The sequence below is a fragment of the Balaenoptera borealis genome (genome assembly GCF_965194805.1).
Source record: "Balaenoptera borealis genome assembly, chromosome: 12".
In the NCBI taxonomy this organism is placed as follows: domain Eukaryota; kingdom Metazoa; phylum Chordata; class Mammalia; order Artiodactyla; family Balaenopteridae; genus Balaenoptera; species Balaenoptera borealis.
In genome coordinates this window covers 4867777-4885579 of record NC_138869.1, presented here as the reverse complement: position 1 = coordinate 4885579, position 17803 = coordinate 4867777, and the positions used below count along the sequence as shown (strand labels likewise).

The window sequence follows — 17803 nt, the reverse complement described above, 5'->3', positions numbered from 1 at the left end:
ACACTACGGTTCCCATCCCGTGCCCGCAAGGCTCTCTTCCTGGACTCCTGTGTTCACACCCGTCGTCTTAACGCCTGTGGAGGGAGCCTCATGCACAGGTCTCCAGCCTCAACCTTTTCTCTGAGCTCCCAACCCCAGAACTGCCAACTGACTTCCTTACAGCTGGTGGCTCAAATCTCTCTCAACCCAACGTGTAGGAACCAAGCTCGCAATCTTCCCACTCAGGGCAGAACCCTGGTACGACTTCCGTCCAAATAAACCCACTCCTTCCCCCTAAGGGTGTGTCCGGACCACCCGACTCTGGTTCTTCTTTCTCCTGTAAACGTCTCTCTACCTGTGGACCGTCTTCCTTTGCCACCCCCTGCCACCCACCTCATCAGACATCACCTCCGTCCCAGAGGTCCGCGCAGCCTCCTGGCCCCCTGACACACTCAGTTTGTTCCCCTTTCACGGCCAGCGTGGTCTAGTCCCATTATGGCATCTCCACTGCGCTTGGAACCTGGGTGGGCTCCGTCACCCCTTCTGTCTAACCCCGCCTGGACCGGCGTGGAGGTGGGGCTCCCCCCTACCTGGAGCCTAGGTGCGTGCCCCTCCCCCCTGGGCCTGGCTTGAGTGCATTAATCCTTCCAATTCCAGCCCAAACACCCACCCTGCGTGCTTTCCTTGACGACCGCCTGCCCCACCCACCAAACCTAATCAAAACTCCTGTCAGTCACTTAACACAATCACAATCCTGCCTTTTTCTGTAATGATTAGATCAACCCGCCTTGCGCCTAGAACCCGTTTCTTCAAGGCAGGGTCTCTGGGCAGCAGAAAACTGGAACCCAATCAACTCTTCTCGGGTTAAGCTGGCTGGCCCGCCCTACTTCTATCCAATCACGACGGGTGATCCCGACAGACTTATAAAAGGGGCCTGGGTGGTTCAAGAGCAGTTAGTTTCCTGTAGGGCCCCTGAGAGGACAGGCCTGCTCTGCGGGAGATTCTTCTGAAGGCTGCCCTCAGGACGACGGTCGTGACTGCGGACACCCCTGGACTCCAGCGCCTCAGGCCCAGGCCCCTCTTCCCGGAAGGGTCTCCTGGAAGCCGCTCCACGTCTCCAGACCCCAGAGCCAGCCGCAGAGTCACGGCAGGGAGACTAGGTACGTGCCGGGCGCCCCTGGGGGATGGGCACACCTTGTATGACCAGCCGGGGGCAGAGCCTCCGGTGCCCTGGGAGGGCCAGGGCCAGCTCCCCAGACAGCCTCGCCCCACCTCTGCTCCCCACCTTCCTTCCCTCTTCCCTCTGGGGAGGGAAAGCTCCTCCAATCGGCCCAAGGTAATCTCGTCTCTCCCACCTTGTCCGGGCACTTGGGATGAATTAGTGAACCCTCCTCCAGGCCAACCGCTACTGGCTCCTCTTTGAAAACAGTTTAACGGGTCACCCCAGACCCCTCCCTCCAGACACCGTGTCCCCCTGCCGCCAGCCCGACCCAGCGGGCTCCCGCCTGCGTGCAGTGGATGCGGGGGTGCGGAGGGGTGGCTGGGGCCCCCGGACTGACCCGGTTTCCTCTCTCGGGCAGATTCCTCATGCAGGAGCAGAGACCCTCCAAGCGCTTTCGCTCAATGGCCCCTAATCAAGGTACGTGAGACGCCCTCACCCCCTTTCCAGTGCTCCCCAGTTTTGACTCTACGTTCGGTGTTTACTTGTATGACACAGAAGGCGTTTTGTGGAGAACAGCAGCCCTCGCCTCAGTTTCCCCTCCAGACACGACCATCTTCCTCTGTTTCTTAGCGCTACTTCCTGTTCTCTAAACGCCTCCGCTCCTGCCGACTTTCCCCAGTTGGACTTTACGCAGGGTCTTCCTCGGTTTCTTAGCGCTACTTCCTGTTCTCTAAACGCCTCCGCTCCTGCCGACTTTCCCCAGTTAGGCTTTACGCAGGGTCTTCCCTCCCAGCAAAGGAGTGTGTGGTTGCCGGTCACGAGTTCTCAGCATCATGCCTACCCTCACTTTCCACACTGGAGCCCCGGGCCCCACCTCCCGCCGGCCTGCCAGGGACCCGTTACTCTGAGCGCAGACATCCTGTGCCCCAGGGCTAATTCCCCTCTTCTGAATTTTCCAAGACTTAGTAGTTGGGCTATTGTTTGCAAATTCAGTGTTCTCAAACTCTTCCCTGATTGTTTAAATTCACATCAAGTGCTCTACCAACTTCACCCCCTTCCAACCTGCTCCAGCCTAGACTGGCAGTCTCACGCCAGCCGTCACCCTGCCACCCCCCGCCTCGTCATCGGCTGGGGACTCCCATCCCCCTCTGGAACTCTATGCCCTGTTTCTTTTATCTGGTGTCCTTTTCTCTCTTGGCTTATTTTTTCTCACTGGAGCACCCAGCTCTCAACCCTCACCTCCCAGTTTTCCTAGCCAAGAACTGAGGAAAAAAATTAACCCATTTGGTGGTGACCCCAAGTCCAGCTCCAGCCCAGGCCCCCACCTGGATGACCCAAACGCCTTAGCATCATGAGGCTCAACCTCTGTCGTCCAAACCTGCATCTTCTTCCTCAGGAAAGGCTTCATGCCCTCCCGCCGGGGAAGGGGTGGGGGAGGAGCTCATAAGGGGTGGGCAGGAGGGCGCCTGCAGACAGACGGGTCACCCGGTCGCCACCGGCCGCCGACCCCTTCACGCCTCCCCCGAGGCTGCAGCCCCTCCTTCCCAGCACCCCTGCTCCAGGCACACCTCCTCCCTGCCCCCCAAGTCCAGCTGTGATGCCCTTGCTGCCTTCCTTTCAATGGCTCTCCCTGGGCCGCAGGGTAAACTCAAGCCTGGCTCAGCTTAAGGAGGCCTTGGTGAGCTGCCCCTCGTGCGGTGCTGTCCTTCAGCTGCCCAGGTGTCCTTCAACTCGGGGAGCCGGGCTCCCAGCCTCTCTGCCCTCCCTGCCCCTCCGCCGTCAGCGCCGTTACTTGGTTTTGTTTGCTTCTGTCTGTCTCTCCTATTGAAGTTTAGCGCGGCGAGGACAGGGGCTGTCATTTTTATTCAAATTGAATCTCTCTGGTGAACCTAGACTCCACGTCCCCATCAGTACAACGGGGATTACAACACCCGGCTGGCCAGGCAGCTGTGAGGGCTGAATGCCGTGGCCGTGGGGAGTGCCCAGCCTGGAGGAGGCTTGTGGCCGTCCAGGGGCAGCCCCCCCACCCCGGCCCCCAAGGCTCCCTCTGCTGAGTCTCTGCCTCTCTCTCCACCTCAGGTGTTCATCCCCAGGAGACAGGCTGCCCTGGTGCAGAAGGCGGAGACCCTGGGGGGGCAGCCGGACCCCCGCAGCCAGGCCAGCCCTCGAGACCCTTTGCTTTTGTGAACCCCGTGAGATGTGAGACCCCCGCTTTCGTGGACTCGGCTCGCCTTGCACAGAGAGGCCGAGGCCGCCGCAGGGGAGGTAGCCAGAGGGCTGAAAGAGGCCGGGGCAGGGACCCCCGCCTGCACAGGGACCCCCAACTGCAGGAGGGGCCGGGACGCCTGCTGGGGCCAGATCTGCATTTGGAGCTGGACAGCGGAGAGGTGCCCGAACAGCCCGCGGAGCCAGAAGCCAGGGAGACCCCTTTCACCAGAGCAGCCATGGCGGCTGCGGCACACGGACACGTGCTGCAGGACCCCGGCCCCGGCAGTGACGCACCTGGGATGAGACCCCAGGGGCTGCCCAATGCCTCCGGGTTCTGGGGTCTCAGGGAGGTCCAGCCTTCCGCCTGTTCCTACGTTGGGTTCATACCCTCGGGCTCGGCTTTGATAGTCATGCAGACACCCTCCGGCACCTACCTGTATTCGGTCACAGTGCCCTATGCCCACCACAGCCAGCCCCTCTCTCTCTGACCTGGGCATTTGCTAAATACTCCAGGAGACCCTCCCCCAACTGGAGTCCCATTCCTGTCCCCACTGTCTCCCCCGCTACCTGTACTGCCCGGACTGAGCCTGCAAGCTCCCCCAGGATCCCGGCAGGCCCAGGTCTGCTTCCCACAGGACAGGCAGTGCCGAGGGACAGAGCAGTGCACGGGGTGTCTAGGCAGAGGGAGCCCCAGGATGCTGACGAGACGGAGAAGCTGTGATCGGAGCTTCCCAGCGAGCGGCTGCAGGGTCACGATACTGACGGCGGTCCCCCAGCAGCCTGTGAAACGTGGCCAGTGGTTCCCCTCTGAAGAAAAACGCGGATCCTGAGTGGGTGTGAGAGTGACACACGTGGATGAGGCTTGGTTAAAGAGGAAATTCCAAGAGCTGCCTGTGAGGTGAGACCTACAGGGAAAGCAGAACTGGCCTGACATCTACACTCCCCCAAAAGCATCGGTGATTCCGAGAAAGCCATGAGGAGACCCCCTCGGATCCTGGAGAGCATACGACCCTGAGTCTCGAATTCCATAACCTGGACCGGGTGGTGCGCGGACAGGAGGGGCCGGGGCGCCGTCGAGGCACAGGAAAGGGGCCTGAATCCTAGTCAGAGCGGCCCGAAGTGGGAGCTTCCTCTGAGCGCGAGAGCTCACAGGCTGATAACAAAGCCCCTTCCTGCGAAAGCCGGCTCCAGGCGAGTTGTTTCGCTGCCTGCCCTGAAAGCACAGATAATGCTTTTCAGCCGGGAAAAAAAAAAAGAAGTGGGAAGAAAAGAGAAAGAAGTGGGATGCAAGAAGGACCAGAAAGCAAGGAAATGGGTAAACTGTATTATTAAGTCTGAATAAGTATGATCCTCGAAGAAAGATGAATAATCTGGAATTGAAATTCCAGGAGGGGACTTCCCTGGTGGCGTAGTGGCTAAGAATACGCCTGCCTGTAGGGGCTTCCCTGGTGGCGCGGTGGTTGGGAATCTGCCTGCCAATGCAGGGCACACGGGTTCGAGCCCTGGTCTGGGAGGATCCCACATGCCGCGGAGCAACTAGGCCCGTGAGCCACAATTGCTGAGCCTGCGCGTCTGGAGCCTGTGCCCCGCAACAAGAGAGGCCGCGATAGTGAGAGGCCCACACACCGCGATGAAGAGTGGCCCCCACTTGCCGCAACTAGAGAAAGCCCTCGCAGAGAAACGAAGACCCAACACAGCCATAAATAAGTAAATAAATAAATAAATAAAATTAAAAAAAAAAAAAAAGAATCCGCCTGCCAATGCAGGGGACATGGGTTCATTCCCTGGCCCGGGAAGATCCCACATGCTGCGGAGCAACTAAGCCCGTGCGCCACGACTACTGAAGCCCGCGCACCTAGAGCCCGTGCTCCGCAACAAGAGAAGCCACTGCAATGAGAAGCCCGCGCACCGCAACAAAGAGTAGCCCCCGCTCCCCGCAACTAGAGAAAGCCCGCGCGCAGCAACGAAGACCCAACGCAGCCAACAAATAAAATTAAAAAAAAAAAAAACTCCAGAAGGCATTGACATCGAAATTTGGGGGATGTAGGAGTTCAGAGGAGCTAAAAATTACTGAAATTCTAGTCCTGGAATCCTGTAGATGCTCAACCTGAGGGAGAAGAGGAACCCTGGGCATTTGTAAGCAGGTGGCCCCACTGGTAACTTCTAAAGGAGATGGAGTAGAATGAATAATTCCAAACAGATTGAGGAACACATGGATCCAAGAAAATTTGATGAATCAAACAAAAGGCAGAGGGGGTAATAGAAACAAGGAGAAAGCAGGACACGTTTAAAACGCTAAGTAAGGAGCAAGTAAGTGGGTGGCGGCCTCCGTGCTCCTGGCTTCAAAGGGGATATTTTACACATTGACCATTAAGCAGGTGTTTCCTGTACTTTTCTCATAGACATGTTTGATCAAGTCTAGATCACTCCCATCTTCTGAGTTTGATAAGAGGTTTATTATGAATTGGATTTTGTATTTTATTAAGTAGGCTTTGACCGCCTGATTTTGATTCATTTGTAAGAGAAAACGTCCAAGGTAAATGAAGAGAATTTTTCCCATGAAAGATTTTTTTTCTTGTGTATCCAACCATCCCCTTAAATAAACCCTTCTCTCTGGCTTTTATTGCAGTACATCTTTTATTAAAATTTCACAGTTTTCATCTTACCAATGTCAGACGAGTTTACTGTAACCAGAAAAAGAAACACACAGAAAGACAAAGAACGAGTGTCTGCTTCCCCCACCCCCTGCCACTGTGTGCTTTCCCCACAGCCGTATAGGCCTCTGCGAACACATGTGTACTTAAAGGCACCTTTGGGGTTTGGTTTTACAAACATGGGGCATGCGATCCTCCTGGGGTCACCCGGGGTGATTCAGGGTCCAGGCAGGTGTGGAAGGTGTGCTGGGGGTAGTGCTGGAACCCATTCTCCGTGTGAAGCAGGCGCCACGCAGACACCCAAGCTCGTCTGCGGTGGGAGCTGCTTCTTGCCGTCAACCTGGGTGCCCCGTGCTCAACCGCGCGTTGCGCCGTCCCTCTGCAAGGCGCACACTTCAGGCTCTTCAGGGAACAACCCTCTGCTGACGGGCTGTTTCCACCACAGAACGCTTTGCAAAACACTTGTACGTGGACTCTTCAGTACTGGCTCTTTTAATTTTATGAAATAAATCCCCAAAGTGAGATTCCCATGTCAAACAGTAGGGCCATATTTTATCTTAATAGGTATTAAGAAATTGCATTCAATTAGGCTGTATCCGTATCAACTCCCATCAGCGGGATACGAAGACACCGGTTTCCCCCCCCCCCCCAGTTTTCCCAGCAATAAATGTTGGGACGCCATAATTTTTGCCAGTCTCTTGAATAAAAATTTGTCATTATTGTTCTAATTTGATTTCTCTTGACTACTAATAAGGTTTAGTATCTTTTTATGCATTTATTGCCATTTCTATTTCTTTCTCTGTTAATAGCCGATACATATCTTTTGCACAGTTTTCTATGGGGTTTTAAATCCTTCTCTTATCAATTTGTAGGGACTTCTTGGATACTGGAAACAGTGATACTTTCTTGTCCGCGGGGGTTTCTTATGCGCACTGGGTCCAGCCTCAGCTCACAGCCCAGCTTTCCCTGTGCCCAGCCCCCAGGCCCTGCTCCCTCCCCAGGGCCAGAGGCCCATGTCTGCCAGGCACGACCCACCTTACAGCAGCACGGAACTGTTTCCTCAGTCACTTCGCTGTTTACACATTGTCCAGGGTAAACTTGCCAATTCAGGGTTTCCAGGAATAGCTCAGTGCTTCCCCATTCCTCCCTCTTCGGGTGCTTTCACCTACATTCCTGAAGACTTGCCAAGGTCCAGGTGTCAGGAGGCTTTTTCTTTCTTTCATTTTTAGGCACCTTTAGTTTCTTTAGTTTAATAATATACATATTAGAGTGGTGCCTAATCGATTCGGAGACACATATTCAGCCTTTATTAATGGGATGTGTGTCCTCAAACTTGAAGACCACTGGTCTCTATTTTATGTATAGGAAGCAGACATCGTTTCAATAATAAATCTACATCAAGATAGTACAATCTAGGTGCCGGTCCTCTCACTGAGGACATGCGTGTTTCCACCTTCACGCCACCAAAGAAGGCATCCAAGAGCCTGGCACGCACCTTGGTCATCTGACGATTAGGACGTGTGTCAGGACCCGGAAGTACACTTGCAGGAAGACTGGCAGCAGATGCCACAAGGCGCCCTGGCTGCGGGCTGTGGACCTCGCCTCGCTGGTCACCCGTTCTCCACCCCGATGATTCAAGTCTGCACAGGAGAACTCTGGACGGCCCTCTGCCTTCAGGCGGGTAGGGACCCCCACTATCTCTCCTGCTCTCCATCGGTATGTTAAGTTTTCTCCACTTTCTCTACTCTCCTTTGGAAGTTATACAGTGTACTGGGTTGAACCATATGAAATTGCCATCATGTTGGTCAAACAGCAGCAATTTCATATTGTTCAACTGAATACAATTAATTTTTTAACACATACTTGACTTAAAGTCTAATGTTAGTTGATCGCTATCCTTCTCTACCCTATAAGGACCTTTGGATATGTCTACCCTGCTCACTACCAGTTCCATTTTACATGGTATTATTGTCTTATATTTCAGTTCCATTTTGTCATCACCAAAATAATCATTATTAACACAATTAGTGTTTATCATCGATACTTACTTCACTCTATTTCCACAAGTCACCAATCTGTTTGCTGTCTTCATCCATTCCTCCTTTGTCTGGTGTTCAGTTTCCTTCTTCCTGAAGTACCTTCCTTAGAGATTTTCAGTAAAGAGCAGTTCATGGTAAGCTGTTTCTGAAACGTCTTTATAGCATGCACACTCTTGAATAATAGTTTAGCTGGATATAAAATTCTAGTTTGACAACTATATGTTTTCTCTCACTGCCTTGCAGATATTTTCCTGTTGTTTTAGGCTGCTCTTGTTGCTGTTTTGAAACTTCTCATAGCCCAAACACTGTGCTTGGGAGGTACAATTCTGTTCCTCTTGGGCCCTTTTACAACATCCTTTTTGTCTTTGATGTTCTGAAGTTTCCCTAGGAGATGTCCATACCTACATGTTTTTAAAACCTTTCTCTAGATTCATTGACAATCTTCTATCTGAGAATACATTTAATAAAAAGTGGAAGATTCTAAGCTCTTATCACTTTCATTTTCTCTCTTTTCTCCTCTGGAACCCCTGGTTGATGTATACTGGGGTCATGTCATTCTAACCTGTGTGTCTTGTAACTGTGCTGCATTCTGTACTATGTTCCGCTGGTTTTCCTTAGATCTGTCTTCTGCTTTACTAGTTTTTCTACTCTATTCAGTCAGCTCTTTCATCTTGATTTAATGGATTCCTAATATTCCATTTTGTTCTTTTCTAAATCTACTGTGATTGGTTATTTGCTCTTTATTTCTGATTTTTATAAGACTTATTTTATTTCTTTCATCATTTTGAACATTGTTTTATAATTTCTCTCAGATTTTTCAGTTAACTAAAGTTTTCAGGGAACAAACCTTCCTGGTTTCCTTCCTTCCTTCCTTTTTTTTTTGGCCAGCAAAATTTCACTCACGGTGAAATAGTCTCTTTTTTGGTGTCTGTGTACCTGTCTGTGTGCATATTTAGCTGATCCCAAGCAAGGTTTATATTTGCTGTGGAACTTCATGGTGCTTGGACTGTTAAAGTGACATTCCATGGTGGCCTTCTTTTCGCTTATGCCAGGTTTTGGGGGTGGGGTGGGTGTGCCACCACCCCAGGAACAGACTCCGTGATAGTTTCTCAGCTTCTGGTCCCCACACCAGGAGGCAGTGTTTAAAGCCAGATTCTGGGTCCTCAGGAAGGGAAAGCCCAGGACTCTGGGTTTTCCTTGAGGATTACAGCCCCCTCCCCCAATCACAGTAGGGTCAGGCTTCCTTCCCTGAGCAGGTGTGTGAAGTGCATCCAATTCCCCACAGGGGTGTAGGAGTCACCTCAGCTTCCGTTCTTCCCCTCCTGTAGGCCAGGTGTGTGCACAAGACCCTGGCTCCCAATCTGTGGGCCCAAACTGGCCAGAGCTGCCGGTCCACGAGCCCGATGCCCCCACTCTCTCTCACTTCCCGCTTTGCTCTCACACCCGGACACCTTGCTTCCTGGCTTGCCGTCTATGCCAGCACAGAAGAAAAGCTAAAGGCACCGCCTCTGGGCCCGGCTGCTTGGGTTCCAACCCTGGCTGCACCACAGATGAGTTCCTTAGCCTCACAGCTCTCAGTCTTCCTGGTCGTCACACGGACATAAAGAGAGTCCAGCCTCGTGGGGCTCTCAGCTGAGTTCACAGACTCTAGGGCTCAGCACTGTGCCCAGAACATGGCGCACACCCAACAGACACTACCTGCTATCATTTCAAAGTGGGCGGGGTGGTTCTGTCTTACCCAGCACCCTACGTGCTGCTCAGGCTTCCTGTGTCCCCCACTTAATCTTTCCTGCTTGTTGTTTATGTGTGAACTGTGTGATCCCAGTTTTTCAGAGCTCTGGCTCTATTTTGGGGGGTGGGGTGCTCAATCACTTTGTTGGAAGGAATGGCATTCAAATGTAGGGAAAAATAAGCAGATGCTTTTGCACAGGTTATGGAAAGAGTAAAAAATGCAGTTCTGGTTTTCTAGTATTGTGTAACGAAACACTCCAAAACTCAGAGTCTTAGAACCTCCATTTTGTTTTCCTTCGCTCACAATGTAGTAGGTCAGGAATTCAGGAAAGGCTCTGCTGGGCAGGTCACCCTGACCCATGTGGCAACAGCTGGGATGTCGAAGACTGACTCACTTCCAACACGGCTTCTACGCTCAATTGCAGATCATTAATTTTCATCGCTGTATAAGGTCCAATATGTGAGTGTGCTTCATTTTATTCACCCAGTCTCCTGTAGGTGGGCTTTGGGGTTGTCTCCAGTTTCTTTTCCAGTATGAACATTTCTGTGCATTTCTTCTGGTAGACACGCCCAGGTTTCTGTCTTGGGCACACAGTAAGGAGTGGAATTGCTGAGTCAGAGCGCATGTAAATGCTCACGTTTATAAGATTACACTACAGTGATCGTTCTACATTACATGCCCTTCAGCCTGTGTCAGCTGATACTTAGTATTATCAGACTTCTTGCTTTTGGCCAATAAAACAATCTTGTAGTTTGCTGCAGCCTGTATGCACATCTGAATCACCAGTGTCACTCAGGACCTCTGCAGGTGCTTTCCCTTTTGTGCAACAGCTGCTTTATCTTTTGCCCATTGGGTTTCTTTCTTCTTACTGATTTGAGGTGTTCTTTATTTAATCTTGACACCAACTTTTTGTCAGTCATGTTTTGCAAGTATAGTCTCATACTGTGACTTTTTTTTACCTGATTTAAATTGTCTTTTGACTTACAGAAGCTTTTAATAATGAATTAAAATATACCAGTCTTTTTCTTTTATGTTAGCACTTTTTGTACTTTAAGAAATCCTCCCCTACCTTGAAATCAGAAATCCTCACCTATATTTTCTTCTAAAGATTTTAAAATTTTGCTTTAGATATTTGCTTTGACACAAGTTCTTAATCCATCTGGAGAGGATAATTTAATTTTTTGTGTATAATTTAATTTTTTCCATATGGATAACCAATTATTCCAGGTACACATTGAAAACTCACTTCTTTCCCTGCTGGTTTGTCATGTGACCTGAGTCATTAATAGAAGGTCCATATGTGCACAGATATGTTTAGGAACATTCTATTTGTTCCACTGGTCAATTTTTTTTACCCCTGAACTAATACCACACAGCATCCCTTACTAAAGTTTTATAATGTCTTGGTACCTGGCAGAGCAAGCCTACCTTCCTTCTTTAGAAGACAATTCTAATGAATTCCAATTTTAGAAGCAAATGGACAAGTTCTATAAAGGATCTTGTTGAGTTTTGATTGGAGTTGTATTGAATCATTAGATAAATTGAGGGAGATTATGTTATGATATTAAGTTTTCCAATTTATAAACATGGCCTCCTGATCAGTTATACGACCAATGCCTTTCCTGGAGAGTATATCCCCGCTGTCTTTGACAACTATTCTGCCAATGTTATGGTGGACGGAAAACCAGTGAATCTGGGCTTGAGGGATACAGCTGGACAAGAAGATTATGACCAATTACATCCCCTATCCTATCCACAAACAGATGTATTCTTAATTTGCTTTTCTCTTGTGAGTCCTGCATCATTTGAAAATGTTCACGCAAAGTGGTACCCTGAAGTGAGACACCACTGTCCCAACACTCTATCATCCTGGTGGGGACGAAACTTGATCTGAGGGATGATAAAGACACGATTGAGAAACTGAAGGAGAAGAAGCTGACACCCATCACCTACCCGCAGGGCTTGGCCATGGCCACGGAGGTCGGTGCCGTCAAATGCCGAGAGTGCTCGGTGCTCACGCAGCGAGGCCTCAAGACAGTGTTTGATGAAGCTATCCGGGCGGTTCTCTGCCCACCACCCCCCACCCCCGTCAAGAAGAAGAAGAGAAAATGCCTGCTGTTGTGAATGTCCGGGCCCCAGGACCCTTTGTACGCTTTGCTCAAACGGTGGAGCCTTCGCACTCAGTGCCAAGTTTTTGTTACAGATTAGTTTTTCCATTAAACCGTTTTGAACCAATCAGTAATTTCTAGGTTTTGTTTGTTTAAAGTGTAAGAGTTCAAACTTTCACATTCTATTAAAGTTTAGCCCTAAAAAAAAAAAAAAAAGTTTATTAGGTTTTCTTTTATATCCTGCAGGAAAATTTTACAAATTTCTGCATACAGGTCTTTACAACTTTGGTTAGACTTATCTTGTTATATTTGTTGTTTTTGTTGTTATATAAATGGTAGAAACATTTTAAAGTTTCTTGATGATGTACAGAAATACAGTTGACATCTGTATATGCAGTGTTTGTATGGAGCTTACACTCAGCTACGTGGCTCAACTCTATTATTGCTAGTAATTTGTTTCCAGATTCTTTTTGATTTTCTAAATGGAAAATCATATCATCTGCAAAAAATAAATATCTGCTTTAATTTTTCCCTTGCCAATCCATGTCTTCAATTTCTTTTTCTTGAATTATTTCACTCTCTGAGATCTTTAGTTCTTTTGTCTGATTTCAAGGCAAATGCATAAATAGAATTCTCTTCACCATCCGTGCGTTTTCCCCGGGCGTCTCATTCATGTGCATAACGTCGGTGAGGGTAGCAGCTCCTCAAGCTCCTTTTATCCCAGCCCTCCCCTGGCCCCCGAGCCCAGCATCCAACCCACCCATCACGGTGCCCCAGGGATGTCACACAGCTCTCTGCCCACTGAGTTCAAAGATGAAGCTGCTTCCGATGCAGCATCCTCTGTCCACGAGGGCCTCGCATGAACACCCGGGCGCCTTGGTGTACACTCGAGTGTACACCCCCCCGTCTAGTCACCAACACCCAACACATTCTACCTCCAGAAAAAATCTTAGGTCGGTCCAGTGGTTAACTGGGAGATTGGGATGGACATATATACACTAATATGTATAAAATAGATAATAATAAGAACCTGCTGTAGAGCATAGGGAACTCTACCTCACTTCACTATACAGTAGAAACTAACGCAACATTGTAAAACAATTATACCCCACTAAGAATATTAAAAAAAAAAAAAAGACTCCGCCTTCCAATGCAGGGGGTGCAGGTTTGCTCCCTGGTTGGGGAGCTAAGATCCCACATGCCTCGCAGCCAAAAAACCAAAACACAGAACAAAAGCAAGGTTGTAACAAATTCATAAAGACTTTAAAAATGGTCCACATCAAAAAAATCTTTTTAAAAAAACCCTTAGCTCAGTCCTCTTCTCCCTTCCTCTGCTCACCCACCAAGTGCTCCGTAACTCAGGTGCCGTCTCCTCTTTCCCGATCGCAGCCACAGTCCTCCAACTTCCCCTCCTTATCCTGGCTGTGCCTTCTCCTGATCCTCTCCATCTTTTAGGAGAAGTATTCTTTCCAAAACGTATGGAACATCAATTCCCTACCCTACGTAGACGCCTCTGATGGTCTCCCACTGCCGTTCTTGAGGTGACTGTAAAGAGATGGACTCGCTGGCCTCGCCGGCTGCTCGGTCCCCCTCCCATTGTCCCCTCCTTGGGCACTCTGGCCCTGACACGCTCTCCAAGACCTGACACGCTCCCTGAGACCTGACGGCTCTAGTCTGTTACTTAACCCCTGACTTGCGCATGTCCAACATCATCTCACGTGTCATGGGTGGAAGCTCCACCGCTTCTGCAAAGACCGACAGAAGACCCAGGTGCAGCAAGCAGCAGCAGGTGCAGGCTTTAGTGTGTGGCTCAGTACCGGTCCCCACAGAATGCTGAGCGAAGCCATCTCTTGTCAGGAGCCCAAACTGAGGCTGGCCGGGTGCGTGGCTAACTCGGAGGAGTGGGGATGGGGGTAGGCGTGGCCCCTGGGACAGGGGGGATCTCAAGTGTGGAAAGGCAGGAATGGCATCAGCCTCCCTGCCCATGGAGGGGCCCAGAGAGGGGGCTGGGGTCCAGGTGGCAGCCCCTCACTGACTCCTACTCAGGCCAGGCCGCCAGGAAGGGAGGCCTTGTTCCCTGTGCCCCTCCCACCCACTTCCCTAATTGCCAGCATTGTGAGGCAGGGGCCATGGCATTCAAGGTCCCACATACCTGGGCACAAACCTGGCCCGGGCTGGCCATGTGCGCTGGGCCAGTCCCGAGCCCGGCCGTTCCCGGCGTCCCTGTCCGCACAGGGGGCCAGGGTGAGGACTGATGGAAGCCAGCGTTGGGGACCAGCAGTGTGACCGCGTCTCCATCCAGGAGGGCCTGACCCCAGCGCTGCGGAGGTGAACAGCAACTCCCAGTCCCTACGCGAGCCCACCCTGCCTTCCCGCCCACCCTCCCGCTGCAACGTCGTGCTGCCCCGTGGGCAGCGTCTTCCGGCGCCCACAGCCTGTCTGGTCCCCCACCCGCTCGGTGGGCGGGCAGGCGGGTTGTTAACAGCAACGTTAGTAACAGCATCTATCGAACGCCTCTCTTGTGATGTACGAGGCACCGAGCTAAGCATTTTAGATGCGTTATCTCTACTGACCCCACGGCAGCTCCCTTAGCACTTGTTTCCTTGTAAGATCCTTTAGAATTCACGAGACTCCGGTTGTTATGCTTGAGCGAGCTGCGCTCCAGAGACGGAGGCTGCCTGGCCAAGGTCACCTAGCAACCCGGCGGTGGGGGGGCTCCATGCTCTGTGCAGCCCGACACCCGCCTCTGGAGCCGGGCGCCTGCTCCCTTCTCCGCGGTGGGCGCTCCCTCCCCACCGCCCCCCGTGCCCTCGTGGCTCCAGGCTGCGAGCGTGCGACGAGGGTCAGTTTGAGGCTCGGGTGGCACCACGTTTCAGGCAGAGACCAGGGTGTGGTTCTCTCCGGGGCCAGCGCTGGCCATCAGGGCCTGCCTACCCGTCGGTTAAAGGGTCCACGTGAGCTGGGGTCAAGGGTCAGAGCACGGCTGCCAGAGGCCAGCGTGCGGCCGGGGTCAAAGTCAGCGTGTAACTGGGTCAGGGGCTGGAACACCCGTGGGTTCCGGAGTGACAGTGTGGCTGGGTCAAGAGTCAGTGTGGGGCTGAGGTCAGGGGTCAGCGGGTGGCCAGCCACCATCATGAGGCTGACCCCAGCGAGAACCAGACCCTTGCCCTGGCCCATCAGGCCAGCACCCCCTTGCCCACGGCCCCAGCATGGAGAGCTCAGGGGGACGGGGGGGGTCCCTAGGGCCAGGTGACCTGCACGGGGCCCCCAGGGAGCCCCATGGGTGGTCTGCTGCTGGGCTGGGTAGGGCATCATAAAGAGGAAGAAAGGGGGTCTCTAGGGCAGCTCTGAGCCCTGGCCCCTTGCATCCCCACCCCCAGGGCCACCAGGACCTCTCCAGGGGCAGACCAACCCCAGCCCCTCTGCTCAGGCACCATCACGCCTCGTGGGACCAAATGCGGCCTCTGCTGGCCCGAGACCCCCAGCTGGCTGCCAGGAGGTCGTCCGCTTTCCTACATCTTCCCTGGGGTTCCCTCCTGTGGGACGCTTCCCGGCCCGTCACTTGGAAATCCTCTTCATTCTTCAAAGCCACCCCGGACACCTGCAAGCCCTGCCGCATCCCCACCAGAGCGGTCACTTCCCAGACCCCTCGGCACGCACATCGCCTGGTCTCATCCCTGTGGGGTTCAAGCCACGGGTCGGGGCGGGGGACACAGGTTGGGTAGGAAGGTTCACGGCCTCCAAGATGAGTGGCAGCAACTCCTCTGCACGAGCAAGTGGGCTTCTCATCACATCCCGGAGAAGGGCTCAGCGGGCTTGCGTGTCTGCCGGCCTGCTAACTCGTGAGCCTCCCTTCCTGAGGGGCAAGAGGAAAGGGCCGGCTCAGAGCGGATCCATGAAGGCGAAGCTCGTCTCTGCTGTCACAGCCGTCCTGCTGTCTGGGTCCCTTTCCACCCGGCGTGGGTGACAGGGCTCCTCGTTAACAATCAACCTTCTCTCTGAAACACCAGGAGGGGCAGGAATGTGTGCCATGCACCGGGCGCTGCCCAGCCCTGCGCCCCGACAGACCCCCTTTCCTGTGGCCGCAGGAGCCCCGTCCAGGCCTCACAGCCTGCGGAAGAGTTGGACTCATTAAAAATAATTTCCTGGCCGGAGTCATTACCTTCCGCTGGCAGAGGCCATCCAACTCCCTCAGCAAGAATTAGAAGCCTGCCGGCCCCTGGGGACCCTTCACCCTGAGGAGAGGTGAGGCCGGAGATCAAGCCTGCCCAGTAACGAGGGACGAGCTGGCACTCCCGGCCCCGAGCCCTCTGCAGGAACGACTGAGACCCGGGGCACAGTCCCGGGGCTGAGGCGGTCACTCCCCACTTTCCTGGCGGAGAGATCACGTCTCAGAGGGGCAAGGCACCTGCAGATACGCGGCACAGCCGTGTCTGGGAGCCTGGCTGTCGGAGCGGCGCCAGGCTCACCACCCTATGGGGATGCCAGGGCTCAGGGCCAGCAGTGCTGGCTGGAGAGACAGGACCACCTGGTGCCTGATGGGCCTGAGCTGCTGAGGGCTTTGGGGTGACTGCACCTGGGCGGGGTACAGGACAGGCTCATGGCCAGAAGCAGGTGGTCACAGGCCTAAGGGCCAGACAGGAGCACCCAGGTGGAAGCCTAGGCAGGTGGGCAGCCAGAGCTCCCAAGGCCAGCAGCACCCAGCAGGTGCAGCCCTGCCGGGCTGGCTCTGGGCCAGGCAGCCCCTTACTGTCTGAACACGGGCTGCGCCTGGCGAGCACCACAGGCCCTGAAGCACCCCCATCACCGGAACTAGGAAAACTTCCCTGGCACCTGGGAGGCCCTGGTCACCTGCCAGGTGTGATCCACCAGTGATGAGAGGTGCCAGACGGGCCTTCCTGTCTGAAACACACAGGAGCGCACGCACCGCTATGGGCTGAACATCCGTGCTCCCGGATTCACGGGAAGCCCTGACTCCCAGTGTGGATGTATTTGGAGACGGGGTCTCTGAGAAGACAATCAAGGTTACACGAGGCCATCAGGGTGGGGCCTGATCCTTATAAGAAGAGGGAGTAGGGAGAGGGACTTCCCTGGTGGCGCAGTGGTTGAGAATCCGCCTGCCAATGCAGGGGACACGGGTTCGAGCCCTGGTCCTGGAACATCCCACATGCCGCGGAGCAACTAAGCCCGTGCGCCACAGCTACTGAGCCCGCGCTCTAGAGCCCGCGTGCCACAACTACTGAGCCCGTGTGCGTAGAGCCCGTGCTCTGCAAAAAGAGAAGCCACCGCAATGAGAAGCCCGCGAACCGCAACGAAAAGCAGCCCCCACTCGCCGCAACTAGACAAAGCCCACGCGCAGCAACAAAGACCCAACGCAGCCAAAAATAAATAAATAAATTTATAAAAAAAAAAAAAGAAGAGGTAGGGAGAGCCCGGCTCCCCCCGCCCCACTGCGTGCACCAGGAAGAGGTAGTCCGAGGGCGTCTGCAGCCCAAGGGGGGGCGCCCCCCAGAACCCAACCACATGGGCACCAGCCTGCAGACCTGTGAGGAGTCACACACGTGGAGAGATCCTGTCTCAGTGTGAAATGGAACATGCAGTCAAGGAGGGGAGGGGGGAACAGGGAAGGACCCTTCCTCAGACTGATGCCCACTCATCAAGACTGTGCACCTGGGGGGCCCGGGGCCACTCCTGTGGCCTCATGCCGCACAGCAGAGACCTGGAGCCTTAGGAGCTTGGGGGTCCGGGTCCCACCTCTAGAATCTAAGCCACCACAGTCACTTTTACATCAATCAAAGTGGACTTTAGGCCAGCAGAGTATTGTGAGGGTTAGGAGGGCGGCAGGGGTTAAGAACGCATATCAGGATCCTCAACTTGCATGCCCCGAATAACAGAGAACCACAACCGCCAGGCGTATGACA

The 17803-nt window shown here is 53.2% G+C and overlaps 1 protein-coding gene and 1 pseudogene across 3 annotated transcripts; both read left to right on the top strand.

Annotated features, from left to right (window-relative positions):
- Nucleotides 1-594: 594 nt before the first annotated feature.
- On the top strand, nucleotides 595-6373 carry PRR20G (proline rich 20G). 2 transcript variants are annotated; one of them, XM_082345319.1, is made up of 3 exons: nucleotides 595-1139; nucleotides 1427-1618; nucleotides 3221-6373. In XM_082345319.1, the coding sequence occupies exons 2-3, from the start codon at nucleotides 1498-1500 to the stop codon at nucleotides 3835-3837; spliced, it is 738 nt and encodes a 245-aa protein (XP_082201445.1). In that variant the 5' UTR covers nucleotides 595-1139; nucleotides 1427-1497; the 3' UTR covers nucleotides 3838-6373. The 2 variants fall into 2 exon arrangements, with proteins under 2 accessions (XP_082201445.1, XP_082201444.1); XM_082345318.1 differs by having other exon boundaries at nucleotides 595-1618.
- Nucleotides 6374-6379: 6 nt separating this feature from the next.
- LOC309607117 (ras-related C3 botulinum toxin substrate 1 pseudogene) lies at nucleotides 6380-11898 on the top strand (annotated as a pseudogene). The gene has a single exon. The product of its transcript is annotated as a ras-related C3 botulinum toxin substrate 1 pseudogene (transcript).
- Nucleotides 11899-17803: the final 5905 nt, after the last annotated feature.

What these genes read in the sequence shown, in the direction of transcription:
- PRR20G (XM_082345319.1), top strand. Translation starts at nt 1,498, where the DNA reads ATGCGGGGGTGCGGAGGGGTGGCTGGGGCCCCCGGACTGACCCGGTTT. An exon ending in CTCAATGGCCCCTAATCAAG is followed by an intron (nt 1,619 to 3,220) that starts GTACGTGAGACG and finishes TCTCCACCTCAG; the next exon opens with GTGTTCATCCCCAGGAGACA.